This window comes from Amphibalanus amphitrite, unplaced genomic scaffold (genome assembly GCF_019059575.1).
Source record: "Amphibalanus amphitrite isolate SeventyFive unplaced genomic scaffold, NRLGWU_Aamphi_draft 001690F_arrow, whole genome shotgun sequence".
NCBI classification, from domain to species: domain Eukaryota; kingdom Metazoa; phylum Arthropoda; class Thecostraca; order Balanomorpha; family Balanidae; genus Amphibalanus; species Amphibalanus amphitrite.
In genome coordinates, this window is record NW_024883183.1 from 16,387 (window position 1) to 44,164 (window position 27,778).

At 53.0% G+C, this 27,778-nt stretch overlaps 1 protein-coding gene across 1 annotated transcript in view; it reads right to left on the reverse strand.

Moving 5' to 3' along the window:
- Nucleotides 1-1,297: 1,297 nt before the first annotated feature.
- The window catches only part of LOC122374661, a 29,956-nt gene continuing 3,475 nt past the window's right edge, over nt 1,298-27,778 (reverse strand). Inside the window, exons 2-6 of the mRNA XM_043353538.1 lie at nt 8,037-8,188; nt 5,257-6,538; nt 3,590-4,260; nt 2,518-2,650; nt 1,298-2,144 (exon numbers count right to left, since the gene is read on the reverse strand). Of these exons, the coding sequence (XP_043209473.1) occupies nt 2,099-2,144; nt 2,518-2,650; nt 3,590-4,260; nt 5,257-6,538; nt 8,037-8,188 (2,284 nt within the window). The 3' untranslated portion in view covers nt 1,298-2,098. The remainder of the gene's footprint in view (nt 2,145-2,517; nt 2,651-3,589; nt 4,261-5,256; nt 6,539-8,036; nt 8,189-27,778) is intronic.

The window sequence follows — 27,778 nt, forward strand, 5'->3', positions numbered from 1 at the left end:
TCTCTCGTTTTCAGTCTCTCACAGTAGGTGTTCGAGGAGGCCACCTTTGCGAGACAGGCACAGATCGGCCCGCCTGGCGGCTGACGCGATAGCCCGACGACACATGTCCTCTGGTATGACTCGCACAGCCTTGATGATCGCTTTCTTCAGGCCACAGAAGCTTGCTGGACCTTCTTTGTAGACCTGGCCCTTGAGATGACGCTACAGGCAAAAAAATCCATAGGGGTCAAGTCAAGTGAATAGACGGGCCAGTTCCGACTGGCACCGTGGGATATCAGCCGGTCACCAGAGTGGTTCTCGATCCACTTGAGCATTGTTTTGCTATTTGAGGAGACGCACCGCCTTGCTGGAGCCACATGAGGTCCCCAAGATACTGCCATACGTCGCTTGATCTCACTTCAAGAACTTCTTTAGCGTCGCTTGGTAGGTCAGCCACGTCGCTCCCACCCTCGAACCGAAGTGGAACTGGCCTGTCTGCTCAACCGACCTGACCCTATGGATTTTTTCCTGTAGGGTCATCTCAAGGGTCACCGGTCAGGTCTATAAAGAAGGTTCTGTAAGCTTTAGTGACCTGAAGCGAGCGATCACCAAGGCTGTGCGAGTCATACCAGAGGACATGTGTCGTCGGGCTATCGCGTCAGCCGCCAGGCGGGCCGATCTGTGCATGTCTCGCAAAGGTGGCCTCCTCGAACATCTACTGTGAGAGACTGAAAACGAGAGAAAGCAGCTGAGCATGATGTCATTATGAATTTCCACAAAATGTACTCTCGTTTGGTATTTTCAGTCACCTGCATGCAATATTGCATGTTTTATACGAGTTTAAAATGTTTCCATCCTTTTTGGTCCAGCCCGTATATTGCATTTTTTTAGCCATGCTTCACGTAAAAAATAGCTTTAGATAAGACGGTGCTTTTGTCAATAACTCCTAACCGAATTGATCATCGAGTCGGGTTTTGAAACAATCATCCCGGAACGGAGTGTGAAATATAGCGATATGTTAGCTGATCCGACTGATTGTGACGGAACATTAACTGGCGTCAGTACTTAAATTTACTTTTCAATAAAGAGCAATTGGAGAAATATTTGACGCGTGTCTACAAGAAAAAAACGTTAATCTGCCCAAATAGTTTTCGCTGGTCTGCAACCATTACTGTTGAAGTTGTTTGTAAACCTCGACCTGCTATACCTTGATTTCTTTTTCTTTTTAGTGCCGAGAGGGGTTATTGCTTGTACGTACGAAACATGCATCACAGTGTCGTTGACGAGCACTGGCATTTACTTAAGTTGACACCCATAGTAAAACAGCGATTTTTATTACTTTCACGCAAAAGCTGGCTGGTGAAAGGGCGGTAAATAGAGGTGACCTCCGCAGCACCCCGACCCGAGGTGCCCGGGGCATACATATTACATACATAGCGCGTCAACACAAGCCAAGCGCAGTCGACTAGACAGCACACACACATACAGTCCTCGCTCAGCCCGCAGAGGCCCGCACGGCCCCCTAGCTTCCCTCTGAGATCCGAGGCCGGGGGGCGACTCTACCCTCCCGCAGCCTGCGCTCTACCCTCCTTAACTCTTCTACCTGCTCTACCTGCTCACACAGACACAAAAAAGCAACAACCTGCGAGCGAAGGTAGGCGAGAGCTCACAGTAATATCACCCCACGCAGCCAGCAGTCCATGCCCGATAAAACACTGACCCGCACTGACGCCACACTCAGCTGACGTTTTGATACAATGCACAGACGTCTGAATAAGCTGCGATCAACGACGCATAAACTTTGCCTACGTCTACATAAAAGTGCGCTTACGAACTACACTAACGTGTCGATAAAACAAAGCTAACTAATTGCTAAAATTGCCAGCATCGCGACCGGCTATACACTGACGTACCCGCGCACTGCGCATTGTTGATTTCTCACAGACAGCCAAAACCGCAATCTGATCGCCTCGTGGAGGCACCCATGTCGTCCACACTCCCAATGATTCTCGGAGCGATCCTGACCGAGCAGACCAGGCCAGTGACAATGGCTAGAGCTCCCTCTTCGCTTCACGGAGCCGACCAGCGGATGACGTAGATAGTGTGACGCCGACGGACGCTAACCCAGACGGTCGAGCTCGTCACACGACTTGGACTTGGAGGACCTGTCGGGACAGAGGATATAGCGTAAACGACGAGTACACGACCCGTAGCCAGCGCCCAGCGCCATCTAGCCCGCTGATGCGGCACAGACAATAACCACCGCAATGAAGACACCTGAGACGGTAGCCTTATAACTGAACCTTTGATTCAACCAGAGGCCACCAGGGGCAAAGTGGTCTGGCCAATCAGACCAGACCTCCAGGAACCTCTAGTATTTTAAGGCCTCCCCAAGACCCAATACACATCAAATCTTTCCAGACTCGCAAAATGTCTCAGCAAGTCACAATGCCTCCCAGCTCCCCTGAACAGTGAGTAACTACATCCCAAGCTAATGCTGTAATGTAAAGTATCGACTTGTGTGTCGTAGGCACTCACCCGACCCCCTTGCGCACCCGCCGGCCGACTTGCAGCACCACCAGACCGGTCTTTGTCTTCTTGAAGAGTGCGATGGCCTCGGCGTGCGAGCAGCCCCGCAGCGGCTCGCCGTTCACAGAGAATATCTCATCGCCTGCGGGGATGAAACGCGTCCACATTAGAATATGCATTATGTCAGACTGTCAGTGGGCTGCGCTACAAGCTGTGAGATTTCATAGGTGTCAGCACAATCGCGGGGCAGCCAGTGGCAGGCCAGCCAGTGTTGTGAGCATACGGGAAAACAGACACATGTCTCGGCGATACATCCACAAACACGCGGTTACACTAACAACATAAGATGCCCCTGTTCATCTGATGTGTGCCTTTCATCCTCACAGGACACAGACCCTCTACAGAAATACATACAGGACACATATGAGCAGCAACTCTCCGTCCAGACTGCTGCAGTATGCATGAGGGAGGACGGCACGCGAGTACTCAGACATGCATACGAGGGTCGGTCGCGCCGGAGTCGTGGGTGGAGCTAGAATCAGGACTCGGGTGTCCGCCCGATCCGGACCAGTGCGCGCTGTTAAATTTGGCTCTGACAGGGTGTTCGATGATGCCAATTTCGTAACAACGCCGCCCCGCTGCTGGTATCGACAGGCGCCATTTCACAACGGCTATCGGCAGTGACGTTTAATGCAGCTGGACGCGAGATTGGGAAACCTCATGACGCCGTGGTCCCGCTCAGCTATTGATCGGAGTCGTTATCCAGCCGCCAACGCTATGAAATTGTGAGACTGTTCCTGTGGCGCACCGTAGGGGGCTATGGGGAGGTGGAACCGTTATATCGTGATATTGAAGATTGTGGAATTTTGAGGCTAGGAGTAAAGAAACACTATGACATGCTGCGAGACTGTAGAATAAGTCGGGGCTGCGAGATGGACAGAAGGCTGTGGAGCTGAAACTAACGTGAGTTTATGAGAGACCGAGACCGTTGTGAAGGTACGAGACTGCACAATCACCAACCTGCTAATCTGTAAACAGGTTGTTATAGCACGCCTTCTAAGGCGACCGCAGGCTAGCTCACCTTCCTGCAGTTTATTCTCCTCAGCCGCCTGGCCGTTGGGCAGCACCGTCTTCACGAAGATGCCCATGTTGCCGCGCGGCGAGTCCGTGCCGCCGACCACGCTGAAACCCAGGCTCTTCCTGCCGCGGCCCTTCTCGAAGATGACGGTGCGCAGACTGAGCTGCAGCGAACGGGGCCGGCGCGGCAGCGTGCACAGGCCGCTGCTGGGGCCGCTGCTGGTGCTGGGGCTGGTGCTGGTGCTGACGTTGCAGGTGGTGCCGCCCGTGTCAGGACTGTCAGCAGAGTCTGCCACGGACCCGCGGCCGGCCGGCGGCGGTGACTCGGGCTCGGTCTGTCTCCTCCCCACAGAGTCGGAGTCGGAGTCGCGTCGGTGCCGCTGCCGCCGCCGGTAGCCGGCGCCCAGTGTGCGGGCCCGCTGCCCGGGGTCGCTCCGCCGGCCGGCCGGCTCCTGCGGCGTCCAGCCGGGTCCAGCGGCGTCCAGCACCAGCTGGCCGCAGGTGGAGACCACCGTCACGTACCGCTGGTCGGGGGAGGCTGGTCGCCTGCTCAGCACCAGCTCCAGCCGCCCGGAGACGCCGCGCAGCAGGTCAGCAGCCTCGGCGGCGGGCAGGCCGCGCAGCCGGTGACCGTTGGCGTTCAGCAGGCCGTCACCGCAGCGCAGCCGGCCGTCCCTGCAGCGGTAGATACGACAGGTCAGGAACGCACCGCAAACACGACAGGTTAGGAACACAGACCGCAGCAGCGTAGACGCCGTCCTTGGAACGGCAGACACGGCAGGCTAGTTAAAATGCTGAGCAGTTTCATATGCACAGACGGGTCATAATTGTTATAATGTATGCCTACTGCATGGACATATATTGTGCAGTATGATATGTCAAATTTGCTGCATATGGTTTACCGTGGTTAATAGCCGGGAATTTACCACGTCCTCACGCATGGCTCGGTACCACGTCCCGTTTTCCTCATTCGACAGGCCGCGCCGGGCCGAGCCAAATCAGTGCGGCACCGTCGCCGTGGAATGGAACCGGGCGTGTGTGCGGCCCGCTGGCCGTCTGTGCGACTGCCGAATGCAGTGAGATCACCCATAGTGAGGTCACCAGCTGAGGGACACGGTCTCCCAACGAGCAGAGACACGGGTGCGCCCCGCTGGTGCTAAATTGGTCGCCACGAGATTGTATCGAAAACAGGTGCGGCGTCGCCAATGGTCAGGGCTGGAGGTTCGCTGAGCTAGTGGGTTGTTGGGCGGGAGGTAGAACTGGCTGTTTCATGGAAGACCCGTGTCCGTGACAGCTGTAATGCCATGTCGGACAGGTACTGGGTTATTCATCGGAGCAGCATCACTGTCAGTTGTGTCTGCAGAGGACGTCTCCGCACCAGTATTATCGGCCTTGTGTGGAATCGGACGAGAATAGATCGTCATCTCGGGTCCGGCTCGAGACAGGAGGTCCGCGCTGTATCATAACCGGTGGAGATTTGTGTGTGCCTCAGTTGCTGCAGGTCGGGTGTTGTCTCTGCCTGTCATAAAATGCCTTTGCCTGTCGTATTATGTAATGCCCCTGCTCATAAAGTGTCCCTAACGGTCGGAGGGTATCCTTGCCTGCCGTTTAGGTCCATTCAGGTCGGGTGGAAAGATCAGGTCAGGTCAGGTCAGGCACAGGCGAGCTCACCTGTCGGCCAGGCCGCCGGGCTCGATGCCAGTGACGATGAAGTCGCCGTCCTCCTCCCCGGTCGGGTCCTCGGCGATGTCCACTCCGAGCGGCTCGCCGTCGGCGGCGGCGATACGCAGCAGGTGGAACTGCGGTCCGGCCGGCGGCGGCGACGGCGAGCGGGACGCCGGCGCCGGCGGGTAGGCCGCCAGCCGCCGCCGCCCCAGGCCCCCTCCGTCCATCGACGAGGCGCGTCGGTAGCGGCGGCCGTCGAGCACGGCCAGCCGACGTGGCCGGGTGGGCGGCGTGCCGCTGCCGCTGCCGCCGGTGGAGCGGCGCGGCGCCGGCGGTAGCGCGCCGCTCGTGGCGTCACCCTCCTCCTCTGCTCCCATCCAGACGGGCGGCCGCGGCGGCAGGCGGTCCGGTCGCGACTCCGGCGTGTGGGCGCCCCAGCCGGCCGAGCGGCGCCGCCCGGGAGCGGTGTCCTCCTCGACCACAGCCCGCTCCCGGCGGCCACCCAGGCCCCCGCCACCGCCCTCGCACGAGGCGCCCGAGTCGGTGCGCTGAGACGTCAGGCTGCCCGACTCGGAGTCGTGTGTCGAGCTGCCGTCCGAGTGCTCGTTCAGGATGCCGCTGTCACTGTCACCGTCGTCATCAGCCGCTGGCCCGTCCATCTGTCCGGGCCAGAGGCTGCGGGTTCGCCAGCCGGCCTCCTGCCGCGCCGAGGGTCGGCGCCGCGGCCGCTCCAGGGTGCTGACCACCACAGGGACGGGCGTGGAGCCCGCCTCCTCGGGCAGGGCCGTCAGCGCGCCGCCGCCCAGCGAGGCAGAGCGGCCGGCCTCCCGCAGACTCACCCCGCCGCCGCCGCTGCCGCCACTGGAGCGCCGCTGCTCCCGCCTCTTACCCAGGTCCAGGTCATCGCTGGGGTCCTCAGCCGGTACGTACGTCGACAGAAGAGAGGTCGAGCAGCAACGCTGCATGTTCGTCGCTGTCGCCGCCGCTGCCGAGCGCTCCCTCCCGGTGCGTGCTCGCGGCTCCCGAGCGCGCAGGAACAGGTTCTTGAGCGACTCGACGCGGTCGAGTTTGCCCCGCTCCAGACTGCTGTCTCGACTGGAGCTGCGCTGACCGCCGGGGGTCGCCGCGGATCGGCCGGACGGGGGCGGTTTCCGGCGCGGTGCCGTCAGCGCGAACGAGTCGGTGACCGAGTGTCGGGCCGACTCGGCGGCGGTCAGTCGGTCGCGAGAGTCGGCCCGTCGCAGCTGGCTCCACTTGTGGCCCACCAGCCGACTCCATGTGGAAAAACCTGCCGCACAGACAGGCAGACACAGATTAGCGCGTGTTGACGGCTATCGCTGGGGAGGGAGGGAGGCGTGCGCTAATGGGATCCGGCGCGAGCCGGCGCAGTCGACACCTCGCCGCCGGATTAGACGTTCAGATAAGTGCGGCTTAGCATTCAGAAACTAAGAGCGACAAACGTCTGTGTCACGGAGCTCGGCCTTGGAGTCGGGGATTAGTTGTCGCCAGCTGGACCTGCGTAAGCAGTCTGGACTACGGGGCCTAGGCAGTCCTGAGGCCAGATCAGGACCGGAACTAATCCATGGCGTGGAAGTCTGTGCAGTCATTGTCGGCATCGCTCATTTAGATATTTTATTCGAGTACTTTTACAAATACCTTCATTTATAATGCACCGAGCTAAACCACTGACTCCAACGTTACGGAGAATCTGCAACGACAGACGTTATCTTTCGATACCTATGACTACCACTAGATGGCACTGCCAGTGTCCCCCTGTATTTATGCTGTGCCGCATGGCCCAACGATGTTACCTGTGATTTATGACCATGAACTTCCCAAAAGTTGAGACAACAATGTTGATTAATTTTACATTAGGCATCCGGAGGAAGCCTGTGTGACCTTCACATCGCGTTTCTCCGGTGGATATAACGACGGTATGCATTATGCATCTCAATTACTAAACAACATTATACTTTTACAGCCAGGCTCTTGTTCGGCCAACTCACGATCACGATACGTCACATTACATATGGAGCTTGGCTCTCGGAAACGCATATCTGACACGCAAGCTCCATAACTGCAGGCCTCAGCCGCACGAATCCGTCTTAAATTTGGTCACATCTGCGGTGAGGGATTCCGCTGGCGCGGAGTTACGGCTGATGGCGGAGTTTCGCACGCCCCTCCCGTGCTGACTGCTGAGTGCTGACTGCTGATGCTCCAGATGTGCCCGTTTGGCGGCAACCTCGGCACCTGACAGAGCGCTGAGGTGCCCACATACCACTCGTCAACTGCGAAATATTTACCGCCGCCCAGCGCGCTCTGTATAAGGCGCATCCGCTGCCGACTCATGCTGTTCATTTGTCCGCTCGTGTGACTCATATCACTGACAGCGTGTTATGGGACGTGTCGTGCTGTAAATCATGTGCCACTGCATCAACTCGACCACCTTGTTACGGCTGGGCGAGGACAGAAGTGCTCGGCATACATACCGATACCATCGAGCGCGACTTATAAAGCTAGTTAGCTGTCACCTCTGCATGTCTCTAGTAATATGCTTCAACCATAATAAATACGAGGTGAATACAAATGCAACATATCGGCCGAAATAAAACGTTTTGCCGATTACCTGAAACTGTCAGTATGAGGTGAATGCATTCACTGAATACACTCCATTCATAAACGAAACTTTGAAAAGCGTCTGCCCATTCTGCAATCTGCACGCACCCGCAGGGCCTATAGACAAGAGGGACTTTATTGAACTGTGTTGGCACGGTGCGGCGACTCACTGGGTTTGGTCGGCGGCGCCGGCGGTTCCGTGTCCTGTTCCCGGCCACAGCCCAGGTCACCGTCCAGCGACTGCAGACTGCTCAGCTGAGGGGCATCGGTGGACCGACGCAGAATGTAGCGCATCGCGCGGCGTCTTCCCGTAGGCGGCATCCTGGGGGTAGAGAGGTTAGGCCAGGTCAGAACGGCGGCATCCTGAGGGACGGGAGGTCAAGTCATGACTGCGGCATCCTGAGGGGACCGAGGTCAAGTCGGGTCCGAACGGCAGAATACTGAGGGAAGAGATGTGAGGTCAGATCGGCTGCATCCCGAGCGAAGAGGGAGAGATCGGGTTAGGAAAAGTGCACCCTTAGGAGCGAGCGATAAGTCAGCCTCAGGACAGCGGCACCCTGAGAGTCGCGGTAGGTAATGTCAGACATGCATGACGCTTTACATCAAGTATGCTGGCACAGACCGCTCCCTCTTCACGAGCTCTCCTGCATCAAGGTCACGGTGGCAGGCTCCACTCCAAAAATACCACAGTTCCACCAACTCCCGCCGTGCTACCGAGCTCTTAGACTAGCCCAGCTGTCAGCGGTCTCATTGAGCTGAACTGCGGGCCCACGTGGCGCGCGGTGTGACTCCGCCCCTGACCCGGACCGTGACCTCGGTGGGCCGGCGGCAGCGGGAGCAGGGACCGGCTCCCGGCTCCCGGCGCTGACGCCGATAGGGTGCCATCCGCGGCGGTGAAGTCACTTCACACGACCCGCCGGCTATCTCGCTGCAGCGCCCAGCCGACGTGATCTCAGGCAGCCGTATCTCACAGACGGCTTCAGAGTCGCCGCCGCGCGGCCACTTCCGGGAGGGCAGTGGCGGGCTGCGGTCCCGGTCTGCGACTCTGCACACACACACACACCGCACCCCATACTGCACACAGGGCGCCTCTGGACGCTCGCAGCCGTCTGCATGTCCTAACACATAGTTAGTCGCCATCCTGTTCATGTATGGCAAGAATGTGTAGTTTTAACCGTTCCACTAAACAAGAGCAGATGCCCGAAGGTATAACAACAGCTGTAGGTACTGAAGGAACATACTATTACTCTTATAAGCACGTTACAAGTTTGTACCCTTTATTTTAAATTTACGCTGCACAATCTTTACCATTCCATAAATTTCATTCCTTTATAATTTGTCCATTAATACGGTGCAGTAACTTTTAAAGACTGAGTCCTTGATGTAGGAAATATCGTAATAAATAGATCAATAGGTGTTGCATTGCGTGGGTTAGTACCTGATGGCGGGTTCACCGGGTACATCGGGCCAGCTCTCTGCCCACACGTCGACCAAATACGTCGCCGTTTAATTTTTCTGCGCCGGCACTACAGTGCAGACGATCTACCACCCCTCACGAATCTCAGTTGTAGGAATGTTGACACCTGGCGCACCGAGCCGAGGATGGAAGCCACCGCCCACCATAGATATGTACTCCGTCTTACCGCGGGGCTGCTCGACCAATCTGGCTACTGGAGCTGGCCGCCGCGCTGGCGCCATCAAAGGTCGCAAAAACTGTGCCGCTGTGGGCCGTCAGACATACCGTCCCGACTAACCAGCCGAAGGTATGTTGTAGCATCGTGTAGGAATGCAGCCAGCCACGTGTCCTAACTAGTGTTTATTCGTTCACTTCCGTGTTCCTTGTGCAACCATTCGTCATTCATCACTTGGTAGATGACTGTCAGTCATGAACTGTCCACTGTCCAGTCAGCCAGTCATGAACCGTCAGTCAGTCAGTCAGTCAGTCAGTCAGTCAGTCAGTCAGTCAGTCAGTCAGTCAGTCAGTCAGTCAGCCAGCCAGTCAGTCAGTCAGTCAGTCAGTCAGTCAGTCAGTCAGTCAGTCAGTCATCCAGCCAGTCAGTCAGTCAGTCAGCCAGTCAGTCAGTCAGTCAGTCAGTCAGTCCGTCTATTTGAGGTCCTGTTAAATGACCGTCACGAGTGAGAAGCTTCGGTCCCGCTCGCCCCGGTCCTGGTAATGACATAGGAAGCACCGTCCGTCTCGGCTCTGAGCGGGACAATTACACGCGGAAGTGACGACAGTATCAGTGTTAAATGGACCGATCGGAAGTCAGGAGGGTAGATACAGATGCGCTGAGACGCTAGTGGCGATGGCCTGACAACGATACAGGAACTTAGAAGCTTCGTATATGGCCCGTAAATGGCTCTTTGGACACTCACTGGACAGGCCAACGGACGGAGCCAGACAGTGGTGTCCGTCTATTTACTCTTCCATCAACGCTGCACTCAGCTATCGACGTGTGGTCATTTAAAGTTGACGGTCACATAAACAATTATAAAGAGACGCACGACGGACATCAACGAGACCCGAGCGGAGACAAGCCGGGGCACGAGCAGCTTGCTAGTAAGTGAGAATCGTCCTCATAGACCTGAGGACTGTGTCTTTGATAGCGGTGCCTCCCTCTAGTCATGTCCACCCTTTAGTGGTTGAATTAACAAAAGCAGCCTGTCGCAACTGTCCACTGCCCGGCGTCCACCAGTGCCGAGTCCCATGAGGTGACCTTGTTCAGCCCATGATCGGCTGTCACCGTTTGAATAAACTAACCCGGCACCGCCTGGGCTATTTCCGTACCCACGACAGCCTGGGGGGGGGGGGTCGGATCCGACCCCCCCTGTTATCTCAAGAACCAATGGTCGTATCGAGCCCCGCGAGGCGGTGTTCGAAAGGTCTCTACGAGACCTTCCCAAAGCACTCTTAAGATTTTAAGATTGAGGTCAACTTTCGGGTCAAGGTCAGGTCAAAGGTCAAATTCAGGGGTTTTGCATGATTAGGCTTACGGACAGCGGAATCGATAGCTGCTGCTCGAAACTCACCAAAAATGACCTCAAAGGCCTAGTGAAGGTACCATGTGCGTATAGGGGTCATACTAAGTACGGGTCAAGGTCAGGTCAGGTCACGAAAGGTCACGGTTTTCAATTTCTGCTACATGGGCGTGCGACACATGTTTTATGGCTTATTTTTCACGCCGAATTCGATGGTAATGGTTATATGTGACCCCAAGTCACTGTGCTGGTGGTAAATGTGCATTGAAAGCATAAAAAATCGTTTATACCCTACATAACTAAAGGAGGGCTAAGAAAAAAAGTCAATTTTTCAACTTTTTATTTTTGACATAAAAATACACTTTTCTAGACGAGCTTTGTCCCAGGAATCTAGTGGTGCCATTTGTTTTCACATGCGATGTTCAGAAGTGCCTCTAATTCACGAAAATGCTTATGACGTCACCATGCCCTATGCATGTTGGAGCTATTTTTTACAATTTGGGGGTCAAAAATCAAGATAGAAAGTTGAAATTTGGAGCATCTAATGTTCTAATAGAGCTCTACAACATATATTCCGGTTTTTTGGAAATTCCCAAAATTTTGGATTTTATTAGCTGTTTTCCAAAAAATGTAGTTTTTTTAATTTTTAGGGGTGAAAAACGCATTTTATGGAAAATCCGAGATAGCCAGTTTAAAGAACTCGTTGAGCTGCGTCTTTTCATGTCCTTAATTTGCAATTTGCTTTAAACCCTGATTTTTGGCGATTTTTTAAACATTTACCACTTTTGGACTAAAAACGCCATGTAGTTACATCACTAAAATCGATATATCTCAACAATTTTTGGAAATTTTTTCATAAAAATTGCACAGGAGACGTCAAATTGATGGGGAAGAAGGTATGCCAAGTTTCAAGTAGATAGCGAAAGTGGTTCATGAGTTATTCAAGAAAAACGGAGGGGGGGGGTCGGATCCGACCCCCCCCCCAGGCGGTCGCGGGCTAATGTCCCGTCCCCAAACGGAGCTCCACCAATCAATCGTCCCGTTACCTCCTGTGCGGCTCACCGCACCGGGCACGCCGCACGCGTAGATGAGCGGTGACCGTTTCCTGGGGTAACGACGCGTGATAGAACGGGGACGTCTCTCACGTGCGACCTGTTTCTCCGAGACGGGCGGACAGCAGAGGACAAAAACGCCTGTCCTCGTGACCGCCCAGGTGCGGGGTAGCGGTGGATCACCCGGCGGGAGAGGATGTGCGCTGGACTGCGCTCACGAGGCCGACGGAGGCTGGCCATGAATACGATACGGGCCAATGGAGAATAGAGAGGGCATGTGAGGCACTGCTACAACGCACAGTGGAGGTAGTAGCCTGTCAGGTAATTGCAGAGGTCACGACGTTGGTGTATCGAAGGTTAGTTAGTTACAGTTGTTTGTCATACAAGATTCATATATGAGCGCCGTATTTCTTGTCATGTCCGCAGTGCTGTACTTTCTGTCGAAATGTTTACTCCGCATAAATCTTCAGGTGGCCCGTGGTCCGCCCAGCGACAGTCTCGTGACGAGCTATTGACAGGTGCTGCCCGGACAGGAGGTGGAAAAATCCCCTGCACAGCGCGCGTCCGGCCAGTTAGCAGAGCCGCTGCCGGTCCCGATCGGCAGCTCTGTATGGCAACTGCTGACAGCCGGTCCCGGAAAAAGGGCCCGGCCCAGCACAGACACGGATCGGGCACGGGCCCACATTTTTGTCAGACGCTCCGTATGGAATCGGGTAATGAGCACCCGGCACCGGTGGCGTAAAACTGCCGTTCCGGCTCGCGTTCCGAACTGCTGCGATAGCACGGACCGACGGCCGTCAGCCTGTCCCCGCTAACGAACGAACAAACTACTATGCATTTCAGACCCCATGAGACCCTGTTTTTTTGGCGATGATTTATTTAATATTTGTCCAATTTGCTTCAAATTTTCACAGTGCACATTTCAGCTCAAGCGCCAATTTTCGCTAATATGGTCTCTTAAAGGAAATAGTTCACTTTTTAACATGGGTTTTGAACTGGAATAGCAGTTCCGTAGTTTGGGCTGAGACGAGCATAAATCAGGAGCTTTTACAGCCCAACGATCACCCTAGGCAACGATATTCTATTTCTCGTCCCGAAAAAGGTGTCTTGCGTTGAGGATGTGTGCCTTGCATATATTTCCATCCAGTATGAAAAGAGCATGGGTCCCGAAAATTCTTCAGAAACTAGAGAAATTATCTACGAGAACTCTAGAGAAATTCTCGTACTGATCAATTAGGACATTCAGGGGAACATTATCAGATCAAGCAGATCGCCCAAATGCCGGTGGCTGCGATAATTTCTCTGTTTCTGAAGAATTTTCGGGACCCGTGCTCTTTTCATACTGGATTGCGTGTGCCTTACAGAAACTGAAAAGTTCTTCCTATATCAAAATAAAGAAAATAATATTTTGTTATAAAAAGGTTTTATTTTCTTTGCTGATTATTTTGAACATAAAAAATCATAAATCCGTTGCAAAAAAAAATAATTTCGTGAAAGTGAACTATTTCCTTTAACAAAATATCAATTGTTAGGGTACCTACTTGTGGTTGCCTCGTAATGTTAAAATCAGCTCCGTAAATCCGTCAGTGGAGTAGAGGCTATCCGTGCGTAGGCGTGACGTCACAGGCACGTGACCATTAAGCCCCGCCCTCCCGGCGGACGGAGCGGTGACCTTGGCCGGTCAGTCGGATGCGTGGAGCCGACGGGGCAGTAGCTGCCGGATCCAAGGCCGTATGCCGGACCGGGGCGGCTCGCATTGGACGAAGCTGCCTTGCGGTTGCCGTTGCAGTAATAACGATACAGCAGAAACTAGCGCTCGTAATTAGCGCACTAGTCTTCGTTATTGCATTTATCGCAAATCAACCTATAACACCATGTCAATCAATGAAGATATACTTACTTAATACTAAGTTCAGGGCTAGTGACTGCATTTTTTCTTGATTGAACGTCATTTAAAAAAAAAATCGTGGATGTCAATTGACTGTGAACTGTCAACTGATGCAAGACGTCGGTCGGCCACGTCAAATTTGCAAGACATGGTAAACACTAAACAGTTACACCGTGACCGTAGCACCGTAGTGTGGTTGCAATATGAAATATACATTGTAGTATGCTTATGCGTATGCTTGAGATTGATTCATGTGATTGCGGTGCAACATGAACACCTTCACAACTAACCCATTTTATAATTGGCTAGATTGAGATCACCGGACTGACTTGACCCCACGATTTCGTGTTGAACTGCAAATAATTAAAACACCTGTAAATAAGTAACCTACTGCCTCACTATTGGAGACCTTGAAGTTACTTTAGTTTCACAAAAAAACGCGATTTCTATACCTACTAGCCTATGCGCCTGTTTCCCTTATTTTGATGTCACATTTCTACCATGCGCAGTAAATCGCACATCACATTTCTGCTCCCTTCTCAACGCTTACCGAATTACGAACACAGCTCGTGGAGCGATGTCTTAGGCAATCGGAAGTGCAGCAGTGCTCGCGACTCATCATCCTACTCTGTTGTTTTATGCATAGGGTAAGGTGCCTAATTAGCGACCCACATAATTTGAACCGTCATTGCTCACGCTCTGTGGGTGCCACTGTGTTACTGTCTTGATTTTCGGAGAGATCGTTCATTTTTCTATTAAAATATAGTCATTTTCTGCCCCAATATTCACTGACTTATTTGTAGTGAGCATTTTGGCAAACCATTGCAAAAAACGCTAATAGGGAACTCTTCCCGATTAGCGACCGGGGAGGGTCGCTAATAAGTCTATGGGTTTTCCCATGTTAAAAATGGCAAAAAAATGCGACGCCTGAAAAGATGGAATATGATCTCAAAAAGGTAACCTATACGCAAAGCACTTAATCGCTCGAACAGGAACGTTTATTCAACACATTTACGTGAGTAAAAACTGATCACGTGATGCACCGAAGGCGAAAAGAAGGCGGAAACCCTAATTTTGCGGGCTATCTTGTATGATATTCGAGGTCCGCGCTGAATTCGGTACCCCTGCAGTCGGTAAAGACATTTGGCATCCCCTGCCACACATTGCAAGCTTCAGCAACACCTCATTTTCATTTCTCTCTTTTCCCCTTTCTTTCCCTTCTTGAGCTATTTGCGACCATGTCAGGCGCAAATAGGAAATATGAGTTGCGACACATTTTTAACCGCCATGCTGTGCACAGTTGAGCGATTCACTATGGGAAAACGGCAATCAATTAAAAAAAGAATGTCGATTCAGAATAAAAAAGGTGCATCATCCTAATGTGCATCGCTTTTCATCAGAGAGGGCCCAAACACACACATTTTGGATAAGAAACTCGTCATTTTTATTTAAACTCGCCTGAAACGTCCCACCAGAAACATCGACAACCGGAAAATAATTTAATTTGATAAACAAAGTATGGCTCACCTTTTGACGATGTTTTTACCCCGTTTTCTCCTGCCAGTTTTTCTGTAGGGAGGTAGGTCGCAAATCGGAAAGGGTCGCTAATTAGGCACCTTACCCTAGATATAACAGCGTCTTCAGAAACAGCGATTGACGCAGCCAACCATATCGATATTTTCGAGTGGTGCAGAGGCTTCGCATGTCATAGGTGACAGAAAAGTGGCACGACCTGACCATGAGATAGGCGCCAGAATGTGCATTCATTCAGATATTCAGATAGTGCATGACTCAGCTCTCTATTTAAAGTTGGTTCTGGGGAGGTAAATATTAGAGGTCTGCACCGGCCGGCTGCAGCCGCGGCTGGCTGCAGCCCCACGGCTGTGGGCTGGGGCGGCTGCAAATATCTCCAAGAACACGGCTACGGCTGTGGCCACGGCTGTGAGATTTCAAGCTCAATCTTAAGTACCCAAATATAAAATTTTAAATACCTAATCTTACATTCTGATAAGCAGTCTTGCCTGTAAAAATCATGCAAAGGATGCCCAGCAACATTGAAAGTGGTGAAGCCTTTGAAAACCTGTAATGGTTTTACCATTTACTGTAGGGGAGTTTGCACTCTGGTACAGAATACTAATTATAGGTACCAATTGTTCCTTCATCATCAAGAGCTTGACAGTTTCAGAAAATGCAAAAATGTTGCATTGTCACATTCCTCTCAAATCAATCTCACCTGGTCATTAGGAGAGCACCTTACAGCTATTGAAGACGAGCGTTCAATAATTCTTTCAGGTAATAGAAAAAGAAATCACGCCTTAGGTAAAGGCAGGTAAAGGCTTCATAAAATATTATCTAAAATAACTCTTAGATTAGATGTATTTCTGGATTTTCGGCAAGTCCAATTACATAATATAAACTGGCGCGTTATGTTCTAACTGGTGTGTGAGTGACCGCTAACAGAAAATGCTGATCAACGAAGCCAATGGAATTAGATTATAAGTGAGCATGAACCTTACTTACGGTTAATTCACATGATAGTGAAAACCCTGAACACGTAATTCACATGACGGTGAAAACCCTGAACACAATATTTCTTACGCGAGCTGTTGACTTTACTAATAAAATGACGTCTTTTTCTGAAAATGTAAAAATTTGATAATTAATCTTTGTTTGAGAGCAAGTTTTTTGCTGTATAGCATCATTACTTATTAATTATAATTTTTATGGCTGTTCATAGTGACACATAACAATTGATTGCCACTTCTTTGCTATTGACGTCATTAAAAACTCAAGTAAAATTTTTGATTGAAAGAGGCAATTGTGGCTCGCACGTCCTTGGGCATTTGAGTGAAGATCATTATTTGGAAAAATCAAAATAGATGAATGTTTTTCTTTCTTGGATGCTCACTAGTGTTTTGATTGATGCCTTGCATATCAAATTGGTTTGAGACTTGCTCAGAAGGCTGCTTCAAGCCTGGCATATCACACCCCAGAAAATATGCAAGGTAAGAAAGAAGCAAGAGACAATCACTGTTTGACAGACCATCAACTTCAGTTTCATTTTCCATACCTAACATTGATAATGAAAAGCATCAGGGTCTGTTGTTCTGTCCCACAACCATGCTTCAGGATTTGGCATTAGATGTCTACACTGCTAGTGCTTCTATTCTGGTTCGTTGTTTATGTTTTCTGTTGATGTAGGTACCTACCTACCCATCTTTCTTAACCCCTTGCAAGGGCTTGTGTAGGCATGCGATGCGCATCAGGCTTCAGGCCTTCGGCCTAAAGCCAGATACACAACCACTTAACCAGGGGGGTACGCTCCGGCTGTTTAGCATTACGAAAAATGGTGACAGACGTTTGTGGAGGATTGTCGACGAACTCTTGTTCCGCGAGCAGTACTTACACGCTAGCGGAAAATTCACCAATCAGCGCTCGGCAGTACTCGACGCTGATTGGTCCGACGCTCGTGACGAAATTGCGGGGGACCGCAGTTATTCTCTATGGACCCGAATAGGCTTTTGGATTTCGGAGGAGTTTCTTTAAAATTATATGCTGTTTGGAGCTGTTTTCGAGTTGAAATATATTTCTTATGACTGTTAGCTATATAATGACACCATAAAATCATGATTTTAATAAATATTACCGATGTAATATCGGCCGAAAAGACATGCTGTCATGGCACGGACTGCCCTGCGGCTGATGTGGGGCCCCTAGTGCCAGCGTATGGTAATAATGGGTTGACGAAGGGTTATTGGAGAAACTTAGAGCCCCTTTAGCATTCAGTATAGGGTCATCAGAGGCCGGGAATGTCCATCAGGGGTCTGAGTAGGCCTGTCATAGGGGCATACATGACACATCATGGCCCATGGGTCAATGTAGATCCATTAGGGGCCGTTGAAGGGCCATCATTGTTCAGCGTGGGCTCGCAATTACCTCTGATGGGCATATGCCGTGCCCCGATGGACTAACGCTGGCCCCTGATGAACCATCACCAGCCCCTGATAGGTCTACAAAGCCCCCTGCTGGGTCCAAATTGGTCACTGATATGCCCAAATGGGCCACTGAGAAACCCGTACAACATCCCCTGACTGCACCTGCTGGACCAATGCCGTCCCCTCATGCGCCCACCACAGCTCTTGAATGACCTTTTCAAGTCCCCTGAAGTGCCTTTATTGGCCTAAATGGCCCCTGATTGACTGATGTGGTCCCTATTGGTCCTATATGGCCCCCATGAGCCCTCAACGTCCCTAGACAGCCTTACATTATATGCCACTGGGCCCTGTTGGGTCAGCACCGGCCCCCGATAGGCTTGCACTGGACCCACCGGGCCTATACCGACCCATGAAGGGCCTATGTCGAACCCTCACGGACCTCCGATGACCACACGCCGACATGTGTGGCCCCATCAGCAGTGGTCCGTCTATCCCATGTACTTACGGTCTTTTTGGCCGATGTGACACCGGTAGTATATAGAAATGTTATGATTAAATGTCGTTATTACACAGTCAAAAGTCACAGAAAGAATATCCAAGCTCAAAAATGGCCTCAAACCCAACAAAAACTGGTATAAATCCCCTTCAAAAGCCTTAAGTCTATTAAACGCCATAGGGGAATAGCTACAGTCCCCCGCAATTTCGTCACGAGCATCGGGCCAATCAGCGTCGAGTATTGCCGAACGCCGATTGGTCGATTTCCGCTAGCCTGTAAATGCTGCTTGCGGATATAGTTTTGAACAAGTGAGGGTCGCGGCTACTAATTATCGCTTGTCACCACTTTTTCGTCGGGAACGTTCTACCTGGTTTATATAGCCTTGCACTTAACCTATGATGCTTCATGAGCTTGAGAATCTATAGCCCATTGCAATGTGCTTTTGGCTATATGTTTCAACTAAAAACAACTTATTATATACTATTTGGTTGCATTTCATTGAAAGTATCCACGGCCGGCTGACGGCTGGCTGCCCACAGTTTGCCACGGCTGTGGGCGGCGGTGGCTGTGGAGCCACGGCTGCGGGGCGGCTAGGCTGTGGAAAATTGCAGCCGTGCAGAACTCTAGTAAATATCCTCATTATGAGTAGGGGAGAGCGGGGCGATTTGGCCGCCTTTTTGTAAAAACGATATTTTGAGAAAACCAATGCGCGTTTGGTCGATTTCTCCATGGAGGGGTGTGGGGCATTCAATTGTTGTTCCGGCCTGTTACTTGCATCATGCCGGGACACCTCGTTTCGGTAGTAATTAACCGTTCTTTCAAAGACTGCACGGCGGCCAAATGACCCCGGTACCGGGGTCATTTGGCCGGGGGAGTGGGGTCATTTGGCCGGACATGTGATTCAGAGATATACCCATTACAGAGCTGAGGCAACCTGAAATATTGACGCCCCAGGTTGTGCTTAACTCATGAATTCTGGATTGACTCGACGTATGACTGATGTGACGATTCAGATGCCCCAATGCTGACACAAATGATGAGCATCGTGACTCATCTTTGATTCGCATGAAATCCTTAATTTTTCAAAGGACTAGGCTTACACTCGATTCATTTGAATCAGTGCAAGTGAGGAGCCACATTTGATTTACGAGCTTACGACTCATGAGTTGAGCACTGCCCAGTGATAACAACAGCCAACTGTAATGGCTGCCAAATCGTAGATTGCTATAGACGACAATCGCACTGCAAAAAAGTCCTTTGTGCACGAGTTGTTTGTTTATTTCAAACTCTGTCGTAACACGAAATAAAAACGATTCTAGCATCATGATTCTAGCATCATCATAGTCTTCGACCCAGTACTTCAGATCACATCCACTGTAAAATACGGTCCCGACGACATGGACACAATATGTCCAGTCATCACTGCGCTTCACTGTTTTTCACCTTTGAGCCCCTGTTTCTTCGACGGTCCAGCTCCCGACGTTCGATGGTTCGACGGTCCAGCTTGTGGACCCCGCTTTTTGCTCCTCGCCATACGTGCTTGTTGCTCGTCCTCCAAAACCGTCCGCTCCGGGCTGTTAGTCATGATTTTAGAACGCCCTTTCTTCCGACCGGCTTTTCGAACGTTGATGCGCAGCTGCGGAAGTGGTCGGATGGACTCTGGGCTTCCGACAAGCAACTAAGACACGGCGATAGCAGGCGGCTGGAGCACGGCCGCGGCAGGCAGCTGGAGCACGGCCGGCCCCGGGGCTGGCGGCTGGAGCACGGCCGGCCCCGGGGCTGGCGGCTGGAGCACGGCCGAGACTGGCGGCTGGAGCACGGCCGAGACTGGCGGCTGGAGCACGGTCGGGGCCGCGGCGTGCTGATCTGCCGTCACTGGGGCGACGACCGGTGCGAAGACCGCCGTCGGCGCAGTCTTCGTCGTCGAAGATATCCCGGTATAGCGGGGATATCCCGGCCGCTTCGAATCCCTTAAGGATGTTCTTCCGCGTGAAGGTGGCGTCTTAGGCACGACGAAAAATCGGCGCCACCTGGTAGAGGTCGATGTGACGTCCCGGGTTCGCCATCTGCCGCCGGGTGCCGAAAGCCAATCAGCGGACACCTTGGTTAGGTCGTCCCTTGTATTTAGACTGCGCCGCATTACCATTTACCATCCTCAGCGGCAGAACTTAGTCAGCGCAGCGCGTCTCTCGCAGACTAGGCAAAAATCAACTGAGTCGCTGGGCGGCCAATTCGCCCCGTATGGGGCGGCCAATTTACCCCAATATGACATTTTTAGGAAAAGGGGTCCGCAGACAAGCAAAAATTGTTACTTAAACTTGCAAAAGGGTCAGAAAGCTCCCTGAATCACCAGATTGTTCTACCAATAGAGTTAAAATTTTGATGTCACCCAAATAAGGGACACCATGCAACTTTTCGTAAAGAAGAAAAAGTTATGTTTTTTAGCCAAAATTCAAATATCGTTGGCTTTACAAAAAACTGGGCGTCGCCGAGTTTCCTTAGTTCCTTTCCAAAGTAGTTTTTATGACGGCGGATGGTGCCATATTCAAAAATAATCGCTCGGGACCGTCAAAACGCGTAGACATGGGGCGGCCAAATGACCCCGCTCTCCCCTATTCTTCATATTCTGAGCTGGATCGGTGTTGATATACCTACTTAGAAGGGAGAAGCGGTTACCAACTCCCCCAAATGAAGAGCAAGCTTTCGCTCAGACACTTCCTGTCGATTCCATGGATGTTTCCAGTGCGCGGCCCCCGTGCGACCTCTCCGCGGTGCTGCCGCCGACTGAGCCGGGGGTCTATGCATAGACCCAGCGCGGTCACGGCCAGTGGGCGGAGTTTAGTTGGGCCCGGCGCAACGTGATTGGCCAGCGCTCCCATCCAATCCGCTGCGGTAGCGAACGAGCCTCTATCCGGGTGCAAAATCTAGTTAGCATTACGGGCCTATGACAAGTGCTCTAAATATTGACATTTTGTTAAGAGACCATATTGATGAAAATTGGCGCTTGAGCTGAAATGTCTGATGTCAAAATTTCAAGCCTATTAGACAAAAACTGGAGAAATTATCGCCGAAAAACAGGGTCTCATGGGGTCTGAAATACGTAGTATATCATTTCAAAGACATTGAAAACAGAGCTGCCAACAGTCGACAGCTGGTTGAATACTGACAAGATCGTGGATTGAAGCGCATGTGAACCGATCCTTATCGCGAATGGAAGGCCACGAAGCACGGCTTTCGTGAGATTCGTGCGGTTGTAAGACAGCAAACTACAGTCACTTCCGTGGGTACAGCCTGGAATCGTGCAAACAGCTGGCCAATTTATAGTGTAAGAAGGTCACGAAAGGTCACGGCAGATGGAAGTTCCAGTGTCTCGAATTCCAAACGTGTTCTAGCCTTTGATATATTCTAACCTGAACCACCACACGCCATCAAGCCGGAGCTTGCTGTACATTCCAGAGGCCCGGCAATACGAGCTCTGTCCATCCGTGTTATTTATTTCACCGCGCAGCTCGGACCAGATTGAATCAGCCGCAGCCCCAGGGCCGCTGTTTCATGTCTCCCTGCACCGGCATCCAGGAAGATCAGTCGGTGGAGCTGCCCGACTGCCGCTCATTACAGTCGCAGGGCCTCCCAATGACTCCATAACTCTCGGGGAGGCCCGTACCGCCGGCAGAAATGCCACACCATGTAGCCGGGCCGCGGAGACGGCGGCCTTCGGCTGACGGCTCGGTCTCGGTCTCGGCCCGGCTCGGTCTCGGCCCGGCTCGGTCTCGGCCCGGCTCGGTCTCGGCCCGGCTCGGCCCGGTCTCGCTGGGGCCAAATTGGTCTCCGCTCGGCCGGGCTTGAGCCTGATATAGCCCTACTGCGCCACTACGGGTGTCCGCTCCATCAGGGATCGAGCACCGCCACGTCCACCAACGAGTCCCGGTTATACCCACTCCGACCGAACCACACATTACAGAGCAGCCGACAGCTCAGATATACATATTGATCAGCCCGCCGCGCCGCCTTGACCTGGAGTCTGCACCTGCTGCCACCCACGCCTGTCTAGCAGAGTGTTCAGGGCCCATAGCCGGCGGCCGATGACACAGAGTAGTTATAGATCCCGCAGGGGTAGTCCTGAACCCGACAAAGAGTAACTATGTAAGGTACAGATCAGGCAGACGGCCCTCTCCTCCCTCGCGACAGTCAGACCGCGGCCGATGGTCCCGGATTCGGGACTCCTCGAGAGCATCTGTCGCTGCCCATCCCGTGCACCTGTGCACCGCAGTCCGGCGGCCAGCCAGACCGTGACGGGGTCACGGTCACGGCCACGGGACCGGTCGTGACAGCCTCAGTACTCTCTCCGGTACAGTCGGGGCTCTGCTCGACTGGTCAGCGCCGAATGACAGTGCTCGAAGTTCATCTACCTCCGCCGCCGCCGACACTCGTGCCTCAAGGGCCGGCAACCGCCAAAGCACACATCCTCTTCCCGGTATACCGTGCCGGCCATTTTAATTGCCACTCGGTGAGGAGCGCGGTCCTTTTTTTGCTGCTTATGGCAGTGGCTGTGATGTCAGCGCGTTTTTGAACATGTTGGCAGCCGACAGGCGGGGAGTGGCCGGTACGTTTTTCTGTTGACGTCGACGGCTGACGGTGGGAGCGGTGGGGAGTGGCTGCAGGTGACGGCTGGACGCTCGAGACGGCCGCGCCTTGAGGCCTCCGCCGCCGCCGTCGGATAGGGTCACGGCTCAACTCACCAGTCATCCCCGCTCCACTCGCAGCAGACGAGCCGAAAACACTGAGGGACCGTGCCGAGCCGTGCTCACGGCCGCTGCCAACTCTGCAGCGGAACGGCAGTCAACCGTGACCCTGCGTCCGGGGCGGCCGTGACCCGTGCGTGACCTCTGCGACCCTCCGTGACCCCGCGGCGTCTCTGCCGGTAACACTGCTTGAGGGCGCACTTCCCCTGCCGCCTGCTATGCCTACGACCTAGCACAAACAGTCGTCAGAAGAATTTGATCGACCGGAACGTCTACAGAGGCCGCGCGGACGGCTGTTTGATGGTCGGCTAATGGTCCGATGACGCCCGCTGAGGGCCAGCCGTCCGGTGACGGCCGGTGACGCCTCGGTGACTCCGGTGACGGATCGCTGACGGCCGGGCAGTGTTGACTCAGTGACGCACTGATGGACAGTCGGTGACTCACGGAGCACAGAGATAGTGTACGGCTGTTTACGTTAGTCGAGTGTTTACAGACAGGCCCTCGATGGCGCAGTGGTCAGTCGAGACGGCCCACCGGAACCGACCGCAAGCGCCGCACCAGCACCACCCAGCCGATCACTAATTAGGGGGCTCGGCACTAATGGAGCCATTACACAGCCGGGTCTATCCATCCCGGCCAGAGCTTCTCGGAGTGTTGGTGTTTGTCAGATCGACTGCCTCCAGCTAGGCACTTTTGTTCGGCAGCAGGCGCCGGTAATTTCATGGCCAGGCAACAGTCAGTGTGCGCCTGGCGCATAGACATGCAGATCATGCAATCGCAGGGGTTTTTCACGAACAGCTCGCTCCGTTTTCGGCCATTGGCAGTCGGCTGGGCCACTCCTGGAAGCCGTGTGGTCTGTATTTGGGGGCGCTGTATTTGGCCAGCTATGCTCGCGGAGGGTTCGAGCCGGTAAGATTAGCGCCGCACCCCGCCCCCGGACGGAGGCGCGGTCACGCACCTGAGGTGTGCGGAGTGCTGGCGACCGGAGAGAGCGGCCCTGCCCGGCGGCGGGGGCGGGGGCGGTGTCGGCGGCGGCGACAGATGACGGGCGCTCTCCCCGGCCGGACCACTCCACTGACACCGTTCCCAGACACCCCGACGCGCCGCGGGCCGCGCCGACAGCGACGAGGTGGGACGCCACGCCACGGCTGCGGTCGAGTGTTTGTGAGTCGGTGGGCGGTCCCGACTGGCGACCCGCGACTTGGACTCTGTTTCAATCCAATGTCCCAGCTGCCGCGCTACAACAGTGCTCAGAAAGGGAATGAGCACCTGCTATCCCTTCTGGTTCTGAGAATGGTCGACAGGCCCCCAGAGACTGCAGACAGCCCTCACGGGTTTGGCTGACGTTTGAACAGATCGGTTGGATGATGTGCCCGAAATAATCAAACAGCGTGTGCCGTCATCACTGGGATTAGCTGTCAGACGTTCTGTCGACTATTCTCGGCACACCATATACGGCAGTGGACCTTTGTGGCCACATTTTTCCACCCATCGCCAGCCAGGCGGTGGCGCCGGTCTGCACACACTTCCCCGTCAAATAAACGGCCAATTAGTGATCAAATTTCCGTGCTGCAAGGGGTGTTGTGTTTCTGACACACCTCAGTCACATCCGGCGTTCCGCAACAGTCGTATTGGCTGCGCAATATCAACATGGCAAGCCCAATGTTCCGTCAACTGCAGGGTATCGAATATCTCCCTCATATGTCAGTATACAATGGGACGTTGAAATGCGAAGCATCTAGCGCCCAATGGATGGGATCCTGTCTGATATCCGGGATCCCAGCATTCTGCGCTCGGCCCCCGAGCCAGCTGCTTGGGCCAGCATCCTGCAGTTTTCCGTGCGATTTAGACGGAATGACGCAAACGCCAGTGGAACCGTGTTTGCACGGTGTCGGCTCATGAAATATGCATCAGCAGCCGGCTCTGGGGCTCGGCAGCCGGCTCTGAGCCGCCGTCACCGCAGAGTCGCGGCCGTTCGGCGCTCGAGGTCCGGACGGGATGGGTCTCGTCGGTCCTGTCTAATGGTAGGGGAGAGTGGGGTAATTTGGCCGCTTTTTTTACAAAACGATGTAACTAAAAATCGACTACACATTTCTGCATTTTCTCAACGCTGACAGGTGTGGCATACATTTTACTTTCTTGGACAGTAAACTTGAAATGATAGATTAACTATTTATATTGAAATTGTGACGTATTACAAAGGTCTGCAAAGCGGCCAAATTGCCCCACTAGCAGGGTTATTTGGCCGGGGGTGTGGGGCAATTTGGCTGTTGTTAGTTTGAGGCCATGATTTTTGTTATAGGCGAGTCAGCTTCACTTTCAGCAATGACGTGTGTCCTACGACGCATTTGAAGCATTTTGGAGGTTGACTCAGCCGTCACAGTGGTCGAAAATAGTCAAAAGAGCGGCTTTAGATGCGATGACAGCTTTTTACGAATAGCTTTTAAAGTAATCAAGCTAGGCTAAAACTAAAAGTACCATCGTAATTCTCTCGTCATTCCGCATCGAAACATGTATGTGTTGACCTCGAGAGGTCAAGGTCAAAGGTTGGCTTCAGGTCACGCTACCTCAGGTCGCTTGACCTCAAGGTTACGTGAGTTCAAGGTCATCATGTATATCATTCGATGCGCCTTGACGAGCTGAACACAATGAGACCATTTGCGCGGCTGTATCTTTTTTCTGTAAGTATTTATTAGCAAAAAAGCGTTAGGTAACTTTTGATGACGTCACATGCCCTTACAGCTGTCCAATAGGAAATATGGCATCAAGGTAGTCAAAGTTGGTCATGAATTATGTCCTTTATGGTATAATTGACCATGACAACTCGGCCGTCCCAGCATAGTGACTCCGAGCGTACCGGCCAAGTTGCCCCGCTAGTCCCGGCTAAATAACCCCACATTGCCATTCAGAAAATTTTTGTCTATAAAGTCGTCATGGCTGTACAGAACTAGATGAAATTGCTCTTGGAACCGCTGAACACCCTAAAAAATGGCGCTATAATGTTGGAAGTCGTTTACAGCCCAAATACTACATGTTATACAAATTTTTAAAGGGAAGTAAAAGTTACCATTTTCTAACGAAATCCACATTTTATTAATTTTGAATAAAACTAAGAGGGGGACAATTTTGACATTTGTTCTCGAGTTAGTTCTACCGATGACAAATGAATAGAGACTTAAGTTATTTCATTCACTTTTATCAGCCTTCGTACAGGTGGGGGCGGCCAATTTACACCACCGGCCAAATTACCCCACTCTCCCCTACGCTGTGGTCCTTTTGGTCCAGTGTGGCCAAATGTGATTCGATGTGGTCTAATGTTGTTCAATGTGGGGAGTGGTCAATTGTGATTTATGTGGTCAAATGTGATCCGCTGTGTTCCGTTGCGATCTTTTGCGATCCACTGAAGTCCGTTATGGTTTATTGTGGTCCATGGCAATTACAGCGGCCCTTTGTATATTAAGTCATCCACGGTCAGTAGTGGTGAGCCGTAAAGGACAAGCAGCAGCTCAGTTATCGTTGAAGTGCGGGAGCAGATGAGGCCGCCTCTGCCGGTAACCTCTGGGATATAATGCACGGATTCCCACATTTTCGGCACTGTGAGACCCTGAAAAGCGCCGCTGAGCCCTCGCTGCGTCCAGCTGTGGACTGTGAGCCGCCGGTGGACGACTTACCGCGGATATGGCACCGTAAGTGGGCGGTCAGACGGGGGATCAGACGGAGCGGTAGCCACTACCGGCCGGCTCCCGAGTCGCTGCTGAACCGACAGCTCACCCACATCAGTGTCTGTATTTTGGGAGTTTCAGAGAGACAGGCCGGCTGTGCACGGGTTCTGACTCATACCCGGGCGGCTGACGGACAAGGTCAGATCGTCCCGGGACGGACCGAGCTCGGGGCTCCGGGGCGGAGGTCACGGCTGCTCCGGGGAGCGTGTCCGGACTGCGGAGCGGGCCGGAGTGGAGGGACCGCCCTCCTCCCTGTCGGCACGGAGCAGAGGGACCGCCGTCCTCCCCTGTCGGCACGGAGCAGCGGGACCGCCTCCTCTCCTGTCGGCACGGAGTACCGGGACCGCCTCCTCCCCTGTCGGCACGGAGCAGCGGGACCGCCTCCTCCCTGTCGGCACGGAGTACCGGGACCGCCTCCTCCCCTGTCGACACGGAGCAGCAGACTGGTGTGATGCAACAGGTCATGTTCGACACGCCCCTGCGGACAGGGGCGCGCCCAACTCAGCGTACTACGACTGAATAAAGATGCCGCCGGGAGTCGTCACCCATTGACGTAGGCGGAAAACAGCGCTTAGATACGTGAGTAGAATAAAGACGGTTCATTATAAAATAAGGGTGAATCTTTTCAGCATTAAATGTTCGTATATGTCCGTTCAAACGAGAAGAGCTCTCCATCGGCACAAATTTACGTCATCCCATCTCGAAAATGGCCAGTGTGTTGGCGCCTGCTCCGAAAAACATCACCGATTAGACCGAAGCGACGATTTCAAGTGCTGCTATTTGGGCACCAGCAGGACCTCTGTAGAGAGTCTCAGATGCGAAGCTCCGTAAAGCAGTCTCTGTAACAAGCCTATGTAGTGACTATAAGGGAGTCTCTCCTCTTATAACTAGTCTCGGCAGTAGCCCTCGGTAGCAAATCTCGGCAGTGACCGTGGTCCGACATTGGCGGCGGCCCAAACCGGTCTAAACGCTGGCGGCGGATTCCCCGATGCCGGGCCGCCGGAGCACCAAGGATGCTGCCGCTGGTCAGCGCCTGTGCTCCGCCGGCGGACACGCTACATACTACATTACTACACTACCCTGCACAGGCTGGGCAAG